The sequence below is a fragment of the Xyrauchen texanus genome, chromosome 8 (assembly GCF_025860055.1).
Source record: "Xyrauchen texanus isolate HMW12.3.18 chromosome 8, RBS_HiC_50CHRs, whole genome shotgun sequence".
In the NCBI taxonomy this organism is placed as follows: Eukaryota; Metazoa; Chordata; class Actinopteri; order Cypriniformes; family Catostomidae; genus Xyrauchen; species Xyrauchen texanus.
The window spans coordinates 11,836,486-11,851,444 of NC_068283.1; the positions used below are offsets into that span (position 1 = coordinate 11,836,486).

At 38.3% G+C, this 14,959-nt stretch overlaps 1 protein-coding gene across 1 annotated transcript in view; it reads left to right on the top strand.

Annotated features, from left to right (window-relative positions):
• Nucleotides 1-14,959, top strand: part of LOC127647992 (protein tweety homolog 2-like) — a 55,170-nt gene that overhangs the window by 12,345 nt on the left and 27,866 nt on the right. The window contains exon 3 of the mRNA XM_052132544.1: nt 8,720-8,831. Within this exon, the coding sequence (XP_051988504.1) occupies nt 8,720-8,831 (112 nt within the window). The remainder of the gene's footprint in view (nt 1-8,719; nt 8,832-14,959) is intronic.

The following is a 14,959-nucleotide window of genomic DNA, read 5'->3' on the forward strand; positions in this document are numbered from 1 at the left end:
TACACCTGAGCTAAATTATGTCTAAACACCTGTCTCTAATTTCAGTGAGTACGAGGAGAGCGGCATAAAAAGGCAGCGAGAGGGCCCCAGAGGAGAGAGAGATGACATGCGAACCCAGTGTTTGGCATTGTGTTGTATTGTGTTTGTAAATAGTAAGATTGTACGGAACAAAAAGGGAATTAAAACCTTACCTTGTGGTGAAGACCTGTTTCCTGTCCTCCTTTAATTTCCCGGGTTTCGGCACCAGTGTAACACTTCCCAAGGAAGGAGGACAGGAAACAGGTCTTCACCACAAGGTAAGGTTTTAATTCCCTTTTTGGTCATCTCTCTCTCCTCTGGGGCCCTCTCGCTGCCTTTTTATGCCGCTCTCCTCGTACTCACTGAAATTAGAGACAGGTGTTTAGACATAATTTAGCTCAGGTGTAAGCGCCCTTACCGCTTTTCTCTCCCGGACGGGCGCTTGACCACGCCCCCGCTGCCACAGTTTGTAAGGAAAGCTTTTAAATTTGGGTGTGCAAAAAACAATACTGCGCACTTAGATTTTTGCCAATAACCCCTACTCTGCACATAAAAACATATACTGATTGTGCAAATGTGTGCATGTATGTTTCGAACTCAAAACTGCAGTCTCATAGTTACTCTATATAAATTCTTTCAAACTGAGTTGTATGTGCCGCTTTCTATGTTTCGCTGCAGTTTCCTGGCGAAATAAACACTACAACAAGTGTGTGGTTTAATCTTTGTCACACAAATCATGAGTACAGTGTCTGATTTAGATTGTATAAAAAGCTATTTTTCAATCTATTACTCACCCCCCGCTATGTTATGATATCAAAACACTTTTACTTTAATGCATGATTGGAACAAATATTTTGTTTAACACTTCTATTACAGACCCACTGTAATAGCATGCATGGTAGCTCACCTGATAGAGCGTTGGACTTTGGGCATGAAGGCCGAAAGTGAAAGTGGCATTATGGCTTGTTCTCTCGCTTGCGATGATCAGGGAGAGCCCAATCCGTGCAGCATAAACCTTTCTGCACTTGGGAGAAGGGAAGCACTGGGCTGGTGGTGTTTGAAGGGCATCCTACTCCTTCTGTCTTTTCCTCTTGTCCTCAGCAGTTGCTTGTCTGTCAGCTTCAAACTTGAGGCTGGCTGAGTTGATGCAGCAATTCCAGCCTTTTCTGTCACTTGCTTCCTGATGCCACAAGTGATGATGGATGCAGACTAGTGAAAGCTGCTTCTTGAGCTGGTCTTTAAAGCACTTTCTTGGGGGCCCTCAATTGCGATTTCCTTTACGAAGTTCATGAAAAAAGACTAGCTCTTTATCCTTGCAACATGCCCTGCCCATCGTCAGGAAAGGTGATTTCGTTAATACACAGAACAGTCAAAGTTCATAGACAACTCGTAGCTCCTCTGAACAGGATTAAACTGATTTTCTGTCAATCAGTTTCCTGGCTATTTGACTGAATGATTGAGTGTGGAGACCTTTTCTTTATTTAAGTTGCATGGGCAATGGAAATTTTGTATTCTATCATTTTAAAAACCTGTGAAAATCATTCCAAAGCAGCCCAAATTTTGACCTCCCACCCAAGCACATTTTCCCCCGCACAAATCTATTGAAACCAGCCTCATTGGACGGGAACCCACCCAATCTGACAACTCTGCCCACTGGACATCGCATTTTAAAACTGCAGCCGAATGTGTAGTGAAGCACGTAATTTCAGTTTTGCAAATACTTTTTAATGCTCATGTAAATTTCATGAGGCCAGGCTGCTCTTCTTTGTGGATTTTAGTTTTTTAGATTGAGCTGATTGTTGAAAGTATCAGCATCTTGTTGTACATGTACTCAGTGTTATACTCACATTTATGCATGGAAGAACATTAACACTTTCTAGTCCATATAATCATTCCTGGGATGGACACAATTCTGTAAGGCAGCAAGAGAAATTCAAAGACATTCAGCACACTCAACACACAACAACAACTAAATGGGCAAGAACACAACACATTGTAAGTGTTCTCTTATTTACAAGACTTTTCAGACATTTGATTATTTCAAACATTGATTATTAATGTCGTCCAATGTTTCTGGAAATACCCAATTTTTGTGGGTTTGGCATCCTTAAAAAAAAAAAAACCCACTTAAAAAACACTTCTGTGACCTTGTTTGCCACTTAAGGAATTGATTTGGAGTTTTAAAGGCATTATCAATTCAGAATGGGTCAAATCTCTGAATAATGCTCAACACTGTTCTAGGTTCTGTATTTTTGATGATCAGAAATGAAGGGTATTTTAGCCATGCTCTGAACTCTAATGACACAGCTGACCCCATTAAAGCTCTGCAGAGAGGAATGATGGTTGACGATCCATCCACAGCTATAGGTCCTTTCAGCAGAATAGGATCTGAAACGGCGGCTTAGATGAGACAGTGTGACTGTCATTGGCTCTGAGACACATTTGGGCATATTAGGTGTGTAAATGTCACTTTTATCCTGCTGTTCCACTCTCTCAGAGCTTTTCCACTGCATGGTACAACTCGACTCAACTCGACTCTGCTTGCTTTTTTGGGGTTTTCTACTGTGGATGGTACCTGATACTTTTTTTAGTACCACCTCAGTCGAGGTTCCAAGTGAGCCGAGCTCTAAACGTGACATCAAAATCCTGCAGATCACTGATTGGTCAGGGAGAATCATCACTACCAGCGTCACTGGACTTCTGACATGCGACATCAACTCGCTAGTTTTTAAAGTGGTGGTGGTGGCGTAGTGGCTAAAGCACAGGGCTGTTAATCAGAAGGTCACAGGTTCTAACCCCACAGTCACCACCATTGTGCCCTTGAGCAAGGCACTTAACTCCAGGTTGTTCCGGGGGGATTGTCCCTGTAATAATTGTAAGTCGCTTTGGATAAAAGCGTCTGCCAAATGCATAAATGTAAATGTAAAGTTAGCAACAGTGATAACGGTATCATTTGTTCATGCGACTTTCGAATTGAGAAAAAAGAAATGGCTGTGCGCAAAACCATGCCGTGGTCAATAAACGAGGTGCAGACGGTCCACTCATTAGCAATGAACGAAAGGAAGTGTAGGGAAAAGTTCCATCAAGGGAAAGTGGTTCGACCAAATGAACGCTATCTAAACCGGCGAGCAATGGGAGGGTGAGTGCCCTGGAGGATGGTACATTTTGTTACGTTAACTCTATACTCTGCTTGAAATCTTCACTTTATTTAGTTGACCAGCAACTGGAAGCTTGATTCTAAAACAACCAGGCCAATTTATCTGTTACACTTGTGTAAAGTCACCATGCAACAACTGCTATATGCAGCACACTGAGCTAGTAGCTAACAGCTAGCGGTCGTGTTATTGTTTTGGTCAGTCTGTGTCGTGTTTAAGATGATGTCACGGCAGTAGAGGTGGCGCAACTATGACGATCAGCCTACAGTATAATCCCACCCATGTTGAGAGCACTAAACTGCAGTGGAAATGCAAGCTCAGAAACGTAAAGTGAGTAGAGTTGAGGCAAGTTGATCCGTAACGTGCAGTGGAAAAGTGCCATGATTGTTTACTGAAGCATTGGATAATAAGTCTCCCAGTGGCTTGGAGAAGGATCACCTCTCTTGAGCAGTGATATGGGGCCTGTGGAGGCTGTTCTGATATGTGGCACATATTATGGAAACTGTATTTTCCTCTTTTTTGCCATAAGCTCTTACTTTTTAGCAGGCTATGTTGACATACTATACGACAATATACACAATGCTATTGTGTGCGATTGTCCAGTCAGTTCCTTCAAATTTGCTCCTTATTTGGTTCAGCACTTAAATTAATGGAGGTATGCAGGTTGTTAGTGAGATGTAAAAAGAAGAACACTGGTTTCAGTGGCTTGCTGGATGCAGAGTTGGGAGAGCTGTGCAAGCACACTGACTAATGGAGGCAGAAGCGCTGCTGGCCTGAGGGAGTTGTCATAATGATATAAGGAAAGAGCCTGAAATCCATCATGCTTAGAGGAAATCAGAGACATGATTCTCACTCAGCCTCTGGACCACCTGCCCCCACCACACACACACACATCCTGCTGAGGAGTTATTATAGCAGGACGGTTTGTGCCATCTGCTCAGCCCCTATTATCCTTCAATGGGTTTCCTGTGTTTACAATAGGAGCGTTTTAGTCCGCTTTTGTTCCTAACTGTGTGAAATCTGACAACACCTAGTGTAGTACTTCACTTGAGAGTGTGTGTGATTATGTGTATTTGTGGTTAAAAAGGAATGGTGGGTGTTTAAAACTATAAAACATAACTGTGAAGTGGTCTTGTGGTCTCCTAATCCTCCTCCTTGTTGTGAGAAAAATGAATATTTAGGAGTGAAGTATGTAGTTTCTGTGTCTCTTGTGCCTCCAATTGGAAATAATGTTTTGTTACATTAAAACATCAGCTAAACCAATGAGGTAATTCTTCTTTAGATGTTTAAAGAATTTTCCAGTTCATTTCTCATTACCACAACATGTCCAGCTTTAAAATTAGCACTATTAAATGAAGTAAAAAAACTAAATGTTATTTTTAAATGTTTTAAATAATGTATGTTGTGTAACTGCGATCCAGTAGTGATGTTCCAAACCTGGATAATAGAATGAAAAACCTGGTGTCCATCAAGCCTTTTTTCTCTAATTTCTCTACTGCAACACGTTTTTCTACCTATTCAAAACAAATAAAGACTTGTTCTGCCATAATGCACGAGCAAGAGGCAAATGTGGATACCTGGATAATTGTCACCTCACTCTTTGTAGTTTTTCCAACATTCTCATTAATGCAACTGATGCAAAATTAAGGCAATACATTTAATGATACATTTTGACCACTTTTGCTCAATTAAAATGGGATTTTGGGAATGGCAATTTGTGGAAGAACACTTTACGTGATTCGTGTTCAGCACTGCTCTTCTGGCGGATCTTACCTGGACATCGCCTGTGTGTTATCATGACTGGTAAATATTGAGAGCTGGAGTCATAACGTGCTATTTTCATGTTGATATGTTATTCGATAAAACATATAAAACAAATCTTAATTACATATATGAAGGAATAAATTAATACATTTTACACTTATAGCGATTTTCTGACACTTAAAGCGCTTTAACAAGAGTCTCTCCTCAACTACCACCCAGTTTCTAGTACTGTATATTTTAATATGATTATTCAAGTGTTTTATCTACCATTAATATTTGTATTGTACTACACTTATCAATTTAAGAGGTGAAACTCGTGAAGTGGCTGATATGAGTTCAATGTAAGATTTTGTTGTTTTATATAATTTTGTACAGCCTCAGTTGATAATACATTTAAAATCGTAATACTACAATTGTATGTCAATGCCCTGCATACAATTACACCGTTAGCTAAAAACATAAAATGAGCATTCAATAATGATTGGGATGAAATATAAAAAGCACAATAATTAATTAATCATTTCTTTAGCAGTAAAGTTATATTAGTTAGATGGATACATGCTAAACAAATTAATTTGTTCATTACTGTGCTATGAAATCGGTACATCTTAAACAATTTTAGGTAATAATACATTTCATGGGGAACCTCCTTATTATAACTTGCACTGTACCTATAGTGGCTTCTAAATAGGCAATCTGCTAAAAGGACAATAAGTGATAGCTTGTGGATTTCTGTGACTGGGGAAAAAGAAATGAGAAAACGGCGGCAAACACACAGTCTTGGGGAACCTGGAAAATACAGCAATGTTATAAAATACTCAGAAGTCATGAATATTATTAAACATGTTACAGTATCTTCACCGGACAATGAAGACAATGAAGATGCTTCACGGTCAGTTAACATACGAGAATTGTTGGATTCATACAAGCATGACTAGCGACATAAGCTTCAACAACCCTACCAGATAACATATCCAAGCATTATAGCAGGGAAACAACTTCCCCAAACGGATAACAGATAAACATCCCTCCAGACTGCAGCGATGCTGTCCTGAACTGTGTGAGTGCGACATTTGAATTTGTGCCAAATCCAACTGCTCAAAATACAAATAATTTTTGTTGGCTTAACATAGTGTATCAGGGTATGGTAAGGACATTGTTTTGAACACTGATTTTTCATGTACTCATTCAATAATGGCATTTAGATATAAAAGATAAAAATAAATAAATTAAAGTGTTAACTGAGTGAAATCAGTATTTTGTGAGAATTACCCAATAGCATGCGTTTGGAGCACTTTATCCAAATGCAATGTGATCAACTTCATCTCCAGTTCGACAAAAAACTGCAAATAATATAAGAAAAGAAAGTCTTTCTTGACTCATTTGATCGGACTGCCACAAGTTAAAACATTTTTAAACGAACTTTGATTCATGTAAAATGACAATGTATTTCTGTGACTTACAACAACGCCATTTGCTGAATTAAAAACGCAACGTTGTCAAGTGACAACAAAAAAGCCTGTTATTGGTTGAAATATTTATGGTTGCATAGTGTTTCACTATAGTAAAAATGAAAACATGTTGGCAGTAATCAGTACAGTTGCTGATGAACTTTCATCAAAATCAGTGGCATGTCAACAAAACAATTATTTGAATACACTACAGGGGAAGTGAGAGACCATCATCTCAAACACTGCACAGTCCTTGCTTAAAAAAGCTGTCGGTTCAGCTGACCTGTGATCCCTGACCAGAATGAGGTTAGTTTGATCTAATTTTCAGAAATTGCTTCATCATTCATGTGACAGAAAACTGGCTTTTGTTTTCTGTCAGTATACTGTGGGATCTGGCTCTTCTGAAAGAATTCATCTGGAAATGTGCTCACTTAAGTACATGTGACTCGCAATAACAAAAACAAATAGAAAAAACTACAATTTGACAAGAAATACTGAAACGTCCAATGAATCATATTGTTATAACAATCAGAGCAGTCTGTTGTGATATACGCACAACGTGCAGTACGCTTGGTTTCTCACTGGTTTTGCTCATGTCACTGTGAAATATAGCCTCTCGCTGAAGCCATCAAAGAAAATTAAATGGGAAAACAGGCTCTCCAAATGCAGAAGTATCATGCCTAGACAGTGCCATGGTGAAAAAAGCAGCTTAAATCAGCCTAAGATGATTTGTTGGTCTTAGTTGGTTTCCCAGCCAGGTCAGGTTGGTCTTTTGGCTGGTTTTAGAGGGGTTTTGGGCACCTAAAGCTGGCTGGTCTGGGAGACTAGCTAAACCAGCTGAAACGGCTTCTAAAAAAGCAGTGTTTCTCAGTTTTTTATGTTTTTTTTTTATTTTGTTAGGTTTTTGGGGGTTTGGAAATAACAATTTGACTGAGCTGGTCTGAACACATGGTTCTGATGATTTTGCGTAATGAAGAAGAATTGACAGGTTTCTGGGCAGATATGACACACACCACAGCAGTCTAATCAGGTAGACTAAAATTCTGGAGACCGCTTTGAAACATTTACTCAGGTTTCACATTAGATGTCGCCATGGGACCGATGCAGTCAAAGTGATAAATTATCAAGTCAAGCTAGTAATGGTGAGCACACTTTTCCTGTCTATTGCAGCAGGATATCATAAGGGATTGGCCCATGATGTGTTGATTTGTCTATTTGTCTAGCCTATGATATGAAGTGTTTCAATAAATGATCTAGCAAGATCCCTTGTGTAAGTGAAATTACTGTGGAATCTAACAAAACCTGTCAAGAACATGTCCAGGTCACATTCACCACCAAATCAGAAGAAAAACAATAAGAAATTACATTTAGTAGAAAATTAAACCTATTTATAGGACTAATAAAATTTTTACATTGTGACATTTTAATGACCACTAAGCATAGTTTAAAAAACCCTGTAATTAAAAAAAGAAATACAATTCAAATGTTTTATTACTATAATGCTAAAGACAATTATATAGTGTATTTATACACTATTGTAGTATTTGCTCAAAGTTCCTGTTCTGAAACCACATGATAGGTTTTTGGTGAGAAACAACCTAAAGTTTAAAGTGTCCAACAACATGGCGGTTACTATTATAAAACAGCTAGTGTTTAGCTGGTCATGTGATCCTTTTATAAGGTTATTTTAATGTGAGTGATCATGATTTTATACACATGTCTCAAAATTACAAGTAATTTCTTGAGGAATGCAACTTTGTTATTGAGTAAAATATTACTGACTGCACCTTCATTTTTCAGTGAAAAACTTTCATTTTTGGGTGAACTATTAATTTGATATTAATTTTAATTCAGTCTGCATATTTTCCCACATTTTACCATTACATCATTGGCTCTTTTGATATTAGGAATTATAGGATCTTTTCTACTTCCTTTTTATTAGCTCAGAGAGATTGGGCAGGCAAAGCTTCTGAACACAGAATGCAATCATTGACTTAAATGTGGGTGGTTGTTTGTTAATGTTTCTGTCTGATGTCAACAAGTTGTGCAAGTTCAAACTAGATGTGTTTGCAGCTTCATTTTAAAAGTATTTTTCACTGGGGAAGAAGTTTTGAGTTCTGAAACTTACAATTTGTTTTCTTAGTACATCAGTCTCTTTCAAAAGATAAAAGAAAACTTGATTACTCAAAATATATTCCCTTTAAAGTGGGCATGCACTTCAACTAATATCTAGATTTTTCTGAACTTTGAAGCAAAATAAGATACTTTTATTGATATGAAACTGTGTTTGTAATGCAAACTGTTTGTTGTCCTGTTTTCTTTCTCTCACAGTTCAGCGGTGGGTGTGGGTTTCTATGGAAACAGCGAAACCAATGATGGAGTGTACCAGTTGACATACTCTATTTATAGTGCCAATCACACGCTGGGTGGCATTGGGAGCCTGGTAAGAGTTTCACTTCCTTTAGCTGCACTCTCTCACCTTTCACTCATCATGTCATCTCATTTCATTGGAACAGCCAGAGGAAAGTTAATCAGAAATGTAATTGTTACATGTTGCAGTACATCTAAGTGCCAGAGCTTCAAGGGTTTTTCAATGCTGCAGTGGAATATGAATATATCACATAGTGAGTGGCCGCAGCACAGGTGCGGCACACACACACACACACACACACACACACACACACACAAAGGAACACTAAAGAAACCTCAAAGAAAAACTGTTTAGTTTATGCTGATTTAAACTGTATTTAAAACATTGTAATATGCCATTTGGTCCCAATCTTTTATATAAAAAAAAAATATATATATATATATATATTTTCAATTTTGAATGCCCAATTCCCACTACTTGGTAGGTCCTCATGGTGTTGCGGTTACTCGCCTCAATCTTGGTGGCGGAGGACAAATCTCATTTGCCTCCGCTTCTGAGACAGTCAATCCGCTGGACAGTCAAATCACGTGGCTCGCTGTGCATGACACCACGGACATTCACAGCATGTGGAGGCTCATGCTATTCTCCGCAATCCATGCACAACTTTCCACACGCCCAATTGAGAGCGAGAACCACTAATCCACGAGGAGGTTACCCCATGTGACTCTACCCTCCCTAGCAACCGGACCAATTTGGTTGCTTAGGAGACCTGGCTGGAGTCACTCAGCACACCCTGGATTCAAACTCATGACTCCAGGGGTGGTAGTCTGTGTCAAAACTTGTTGAGCTACCCAGATTTACCTCAATCCGGTTGGCGGAGGACAAGTCTTAGTTACCTCCGCTTCTGAGACAGTCAATCCATGCAGTTTATCATGTGGCTCGTTGTGCGTGACACCACAGACACTCGCAGCATGTGGAGGCTCATGCTACTCTCCATGATCCAAGCACAACTTACCATGCGCCCCATTGAGAGCGAGAACCACTAATCGTGACCATGAGGAGGTTACCCCTACCCTCCCTAGCAACCGGGCCAATTTGGTAGCTTAGGAAACCCATCCAGCACATCCTGGATTCTAACTCATGACTCCAGGGGTGGTAGTCAGCGTCAAAACTCGCTGAGGTACCCAGGTCCTCGGTCCCATTATATTAGGTGTCTTTAATGGTTATAAAATTTATTTATTGTTTAAGTACAAAATGTTCTGTAAAATTCTCACATGATTCTCATTTGATGCTACTGAGGTTAAGGTACAGGTAGGTTTAGGAGTAGGTTAGGTTTAGGGGTTAGAGTGAGGGTTTAGGAAAAGGGTTGGGGTAAAGTTAAGTACAGTGTATCATATACTCTAGTACATAGTAGTTAAGGACACCAAATATAAAGTGGGTCCCAGTATTCTTACTGTAATCGAATAAAACATAACTTTATTACAGTTATGACACTATAATCATATTCACAATTGAGAATAATGGGAATTTGAGGCAGGATTTTGCTTATTTGTCATGTCTGTAATATCATAAAGAAATAAAAAATAGGCAAAAAAATGGTGTTGGCACATCTAAGCTCTCTTTCTCCATTTACATTTGAAGAGGGCAATTACATTGAAGTTAATGCAGTAAATAGTTTTAGAATGGTTTTCTTAGAATATTTAATTCAGGTAAGAGTAAATGGAAAATGGATATGAAAAACAGTTTCAACTGTTTTTGGTGCAAAAGCTTTACTAACATTTTAAGTGGATCTCATGGACACAAAATTAGGTAATACGAGTTTTTTTAATTATTATTTGCATTAAAGAGAATTAGCTTGTCCTGAAAATAATCACAATTGTCACAAAAAAAATTATCTTTATGGTTAAAAAATAATTACATTATTTTCATTTTTAATTAGATTTTGGGGTCAAATATGTTTTCTTGAGATTCACCCAGCCATATTGTGTCTGTGCTGTTTTAATCTGTATTTTTGAGGAGTTGAGTTCTAAACACATCCAGCTGCTATTTATGTGTGTAGGCAAGAGAAAGCCATAATTACAGAGAGAAGCCTGGGATTAAACGTTCATCTGCATTAATGGGGATTAAAAATGTGTATATGTATATCAGTGCAGACACATGTAGCACAAACACATGTTCGTTTGTCCCTCATGCACCCTTGTCCACAGACATGCAGGAAATGTGATGGACTCAATTGGGGTTTCAAGAATGTGTGTAGGCCAGGATCACTCTCCAACTCACTGCTAATCAACTATAACAGACTACTCCTCAAAGCCATTGTGAAGTGTGAATTTTAAAGGTAGTTGTGTTTTATAAACCCTTCTAAACCTTTTTTGAAATGGATAGCTCAACGGTTTCATACAAGAACAAACATCAAAAAGAAGTTACAGGATATATTAAGAATGGCATACAGTACTACCATACTAACTTCTTTTGACTAAACTGTGCAGCATACCACAGTGCACACTGCATAGAGCTCTGTAATCCAGAATGCATTGATTATTAAAATATTTTTGTTATATTGAATTTGCAAAGTTAAAAAGACTTAAAATTGCATTAAAATGCTTGGTAATCAGATTTATTTCTGAGATGAAACTGGGTCAGCATGAGCCAGGTTTAACAATTGCAACCCATTTTACTTTCGTAATTGGATGTATTGTATTTTTCAGTGAAACAGGAGAAAATTGTAGGGCAGGACTTGATTTTATCCATCAAGAATTGAGTAAATGATGAAAATTAGGGGTTACTTACCAGAATGGCGGCAGGTAATTGAAGGGATTTGTGATTCCAAACATGAAAGGAAAGTCTTTTCAGAAGTTGAGCAAGTTATTACGTTTTGATGAAAGATTATGAAGATTATTAAGTCATTCTTAACTTGATTTCATGTTGTCTTTAAATATGTAACATAATAAGGTCATGTTACAGCAATGCCAATTTATCAGCCTATTCTCCTGAAAATTACGTGGCTGTGGCAACATGTTTGCAAAATGAAATTCAGTTTCACTGCAGTTTCATGGAGAAATGTCCACTGAGGGGCCCTAAGAGCGAGTTTAATGTTCTCCCAAAAATATATATATATATATTTTTTAAGGTTAATGCTTTATGGAATTTAAAATTAACAAAACCTACCTAACCTAAACCTTACCAATAGTGTCATAAAAAGCAAATGTAAGATGATAGAGCAATAACCTTAAAAACCCTGTCTGTTTATGCTAAAATTAACTAAATGTCTCCGTCCCTACACTAATTCCTACATCTAAACCTAACCGATGGTGTCATGAAAGTAAGTGTGAGAAAAACACAATATCTGAAGAAAACATAATTTCTTGGCTCATCTATGAAACTTTTTGGCTCACGTGTCAACTTGTGTACTTTGCTGGTCTTCCACATTCAAAACTCCAATGCTCTATTAGATGAACTACCATACAACATAGTCATGCTGAAAAAAGCTTGTAAAGTGTGATAGATCTCTTGTTACTTTGGAGGAGGAAGCAGGGGCCAGGTAAATAGTCCTCGTAAATCTTTATTTTTCCACTTTTCATCTTAAAGAGTCAATATTATGCTAATTTACAGGTTCATAATATTATTTTGGGGGTCTACTAGAATAGGTTTACATGCTTTAATGTTCAAAAAACACATTATTTTTCTCATATTGTACATTTATTTTCCCCTCTCTTCATCCTCAGACTTAAACACTGTGATTTAACTCCTGTCTCTTTAAAGCCCCCTTTCCAAAATGCCCAGTCTGCTCTGATTGGTCAGCTGGCCTAGTCTGTTATGATTGGTCAACCACGTAGAGTGTGTCGGAAATGTAACACCCCTTACCATAACCGAGTTTCAGCTCCTGAGTCTTCCTGGGCAGCTCTGTAAACACTAATGTAACTATGGTTACAGTGGTGTCAGTTTTTGCCATACCAGCACTAGCCCGAGTCCAATATTGAAAGTTTGATAGAACAAGCTGATCGACCGAACCACCTTCGCAAGCACGACTTGAACAGGACGTTTCACAGTGGTAAGTTTTTTATTTTTTTATTTTGTAGCTTTCTCACAAGTACACTGTTGATTATTGTGAACCTAACAAAGCTTCAAGTAGAAAACAAGTAGTGCATCTAAGTTAGTCATCTTTTGCTGGAATGGGTGTAGACAAACTTTTTACAACAAGCTATGAATGGAGAACAGAGGCTTACTCCCGGTTGGACATTACTGGGGGGTATTAGACATTAGCTGTGGACTACCAATAGCGGCCGTAATATTAAAGCTTGTAATTATATAATTATATAAGACTCTTGAGATCAACCATTTTGTTACACAGTTTTGGGTAAAAGCCGGCCCACCGCTGAATAGTAAACCCTTACCAAAACAATAACAGTACATAGCAAGTTAGCCGAGCACTACCGTGTATTGATGACATAAAATTATCTTTTGTAAAAATAAATCCATCTCCACGCTTGATCACTATTGATGATCGTAAAAATGACAAACAATCGGCATACTTCTACACAATTGTAGGTGAAAGTGGACCTGCAGCTGATTAGCAAAACGATTTCAACACAATAACATTAACGCACAGCTTAGCCGAGTCCTACAGCTGTGCACTGGTTGTACACCTTAGCTACAACACAAAACTCAGCATTTGAACTCTCGGTAGCAGATTAATCCACAAATAATCAAGCATACTTACAGCTTGTGATCCTGAAGTGCCAGATTGTTCCAACAAAATGGGAACTGCACCATCTTTCAGGAGTAACTGTCTTGAAAATCTGGCATTTGTTGTGTTTGTACTGCTGAGGAATATTGGTAAAAAATAAATTTTAACCACTGATACTTAGAGGTTTTGCTTTTGTAGTGAAGAAAACAGCGTCTTCTCGACATAGCAACAACACTAACCCAGCTCATCCTGGCCTTGGCTGTAACTACGTTTGTTTGAGGGCGGGCCAATGTAGCCATTAGGTGGGCATTATGCAAATGTATTACATAGTGATGTAGATCATTTACAAAAGAAATGTCTGGACTAGAATCCAGCCATTCCAATCCAATCCCTTTTAGTTCTTGAGCAGTGTTGTCTGTGGGAGAGAATAACTTCCTTTTGCATGGACTTTGTGCTTTGTAACTTTGCAAACATTTTACATACACAAAGAGCTATGTTACCTACTACAGGAAAGTTAAAATCCCAAAAAGCATAATAGGGCCTCTTTAACACCAAAACAGTTTTCTTTTCAGCACAACGTGAATGCACACATAGTCAGCTTTGTGTGTGTCTCTCTCTCTTTCCCCTCTGGCGGTCTGGACATCCTTTTTATCCCTCTCCAACTCTCACTGTAACACAGAACAACTGTTAGAGATAATTACCCACAGGTGTCAATCCTTACCGTTCTTCCACTCCCAGCCTCGCTCTCCACTGATGTTGCTCGGCCACACCCACATCACCATATAAATGTAGTAGATTATGTGATCAAATCATGTGTTATAGTTAGTTGATGTCATTAGAAAGCAATGTATGAGTAACAGATCAAAAAATACAGCAAGTGTTTATGAACTGTTAATCTGCTGTTTTCTGGTGATATTTGTGTGCGTGAATAAAAGTTGTGGTTTTGCCTCTAGTGTTCATTTCACCAAAACGCTGCTGTGAGACAGAACGAGGCACATAACACTTATTCTTGCTAACATGTAATTATAGTAATGTGATTGATGAGACTTGGTTGCAAATTGTGCTTTTTGATACATTTATCATTGCATTTTGTGTACCGCTTAAAATACAACTTTCTGAAAAAGTAGTATATAGTAAATATTTCACGGTATATGTAGTAGCAATGTGCTAGAATGCTATTTGTGCCAGGCATTGGACAGTCATTTGTAATTCACTGCTATGTTAAATTTAAAACAAACCACAATAAAAACAAGTTCTGTTTCTAGCAGCATGGCCTGGATGTCAAGGCTGTGTAATTTAGCATCTGGTGGGTTGCATGTGCAGTTAAACAGTGAACTTGGCTGGATGGCAGAGTGTTTCTTCTGACGTGATGCTGATGTTCATTACCAATGCTGTGACAACCTCTGTTCTGCTGATTCTCAGCATCTAAGAACTACCTGCCGCACTCTCATCCTCACTCTCTGTTAATTAGAAATTAACAGAGTAAGCAATTTTTAAATATTGTTTTATCTCT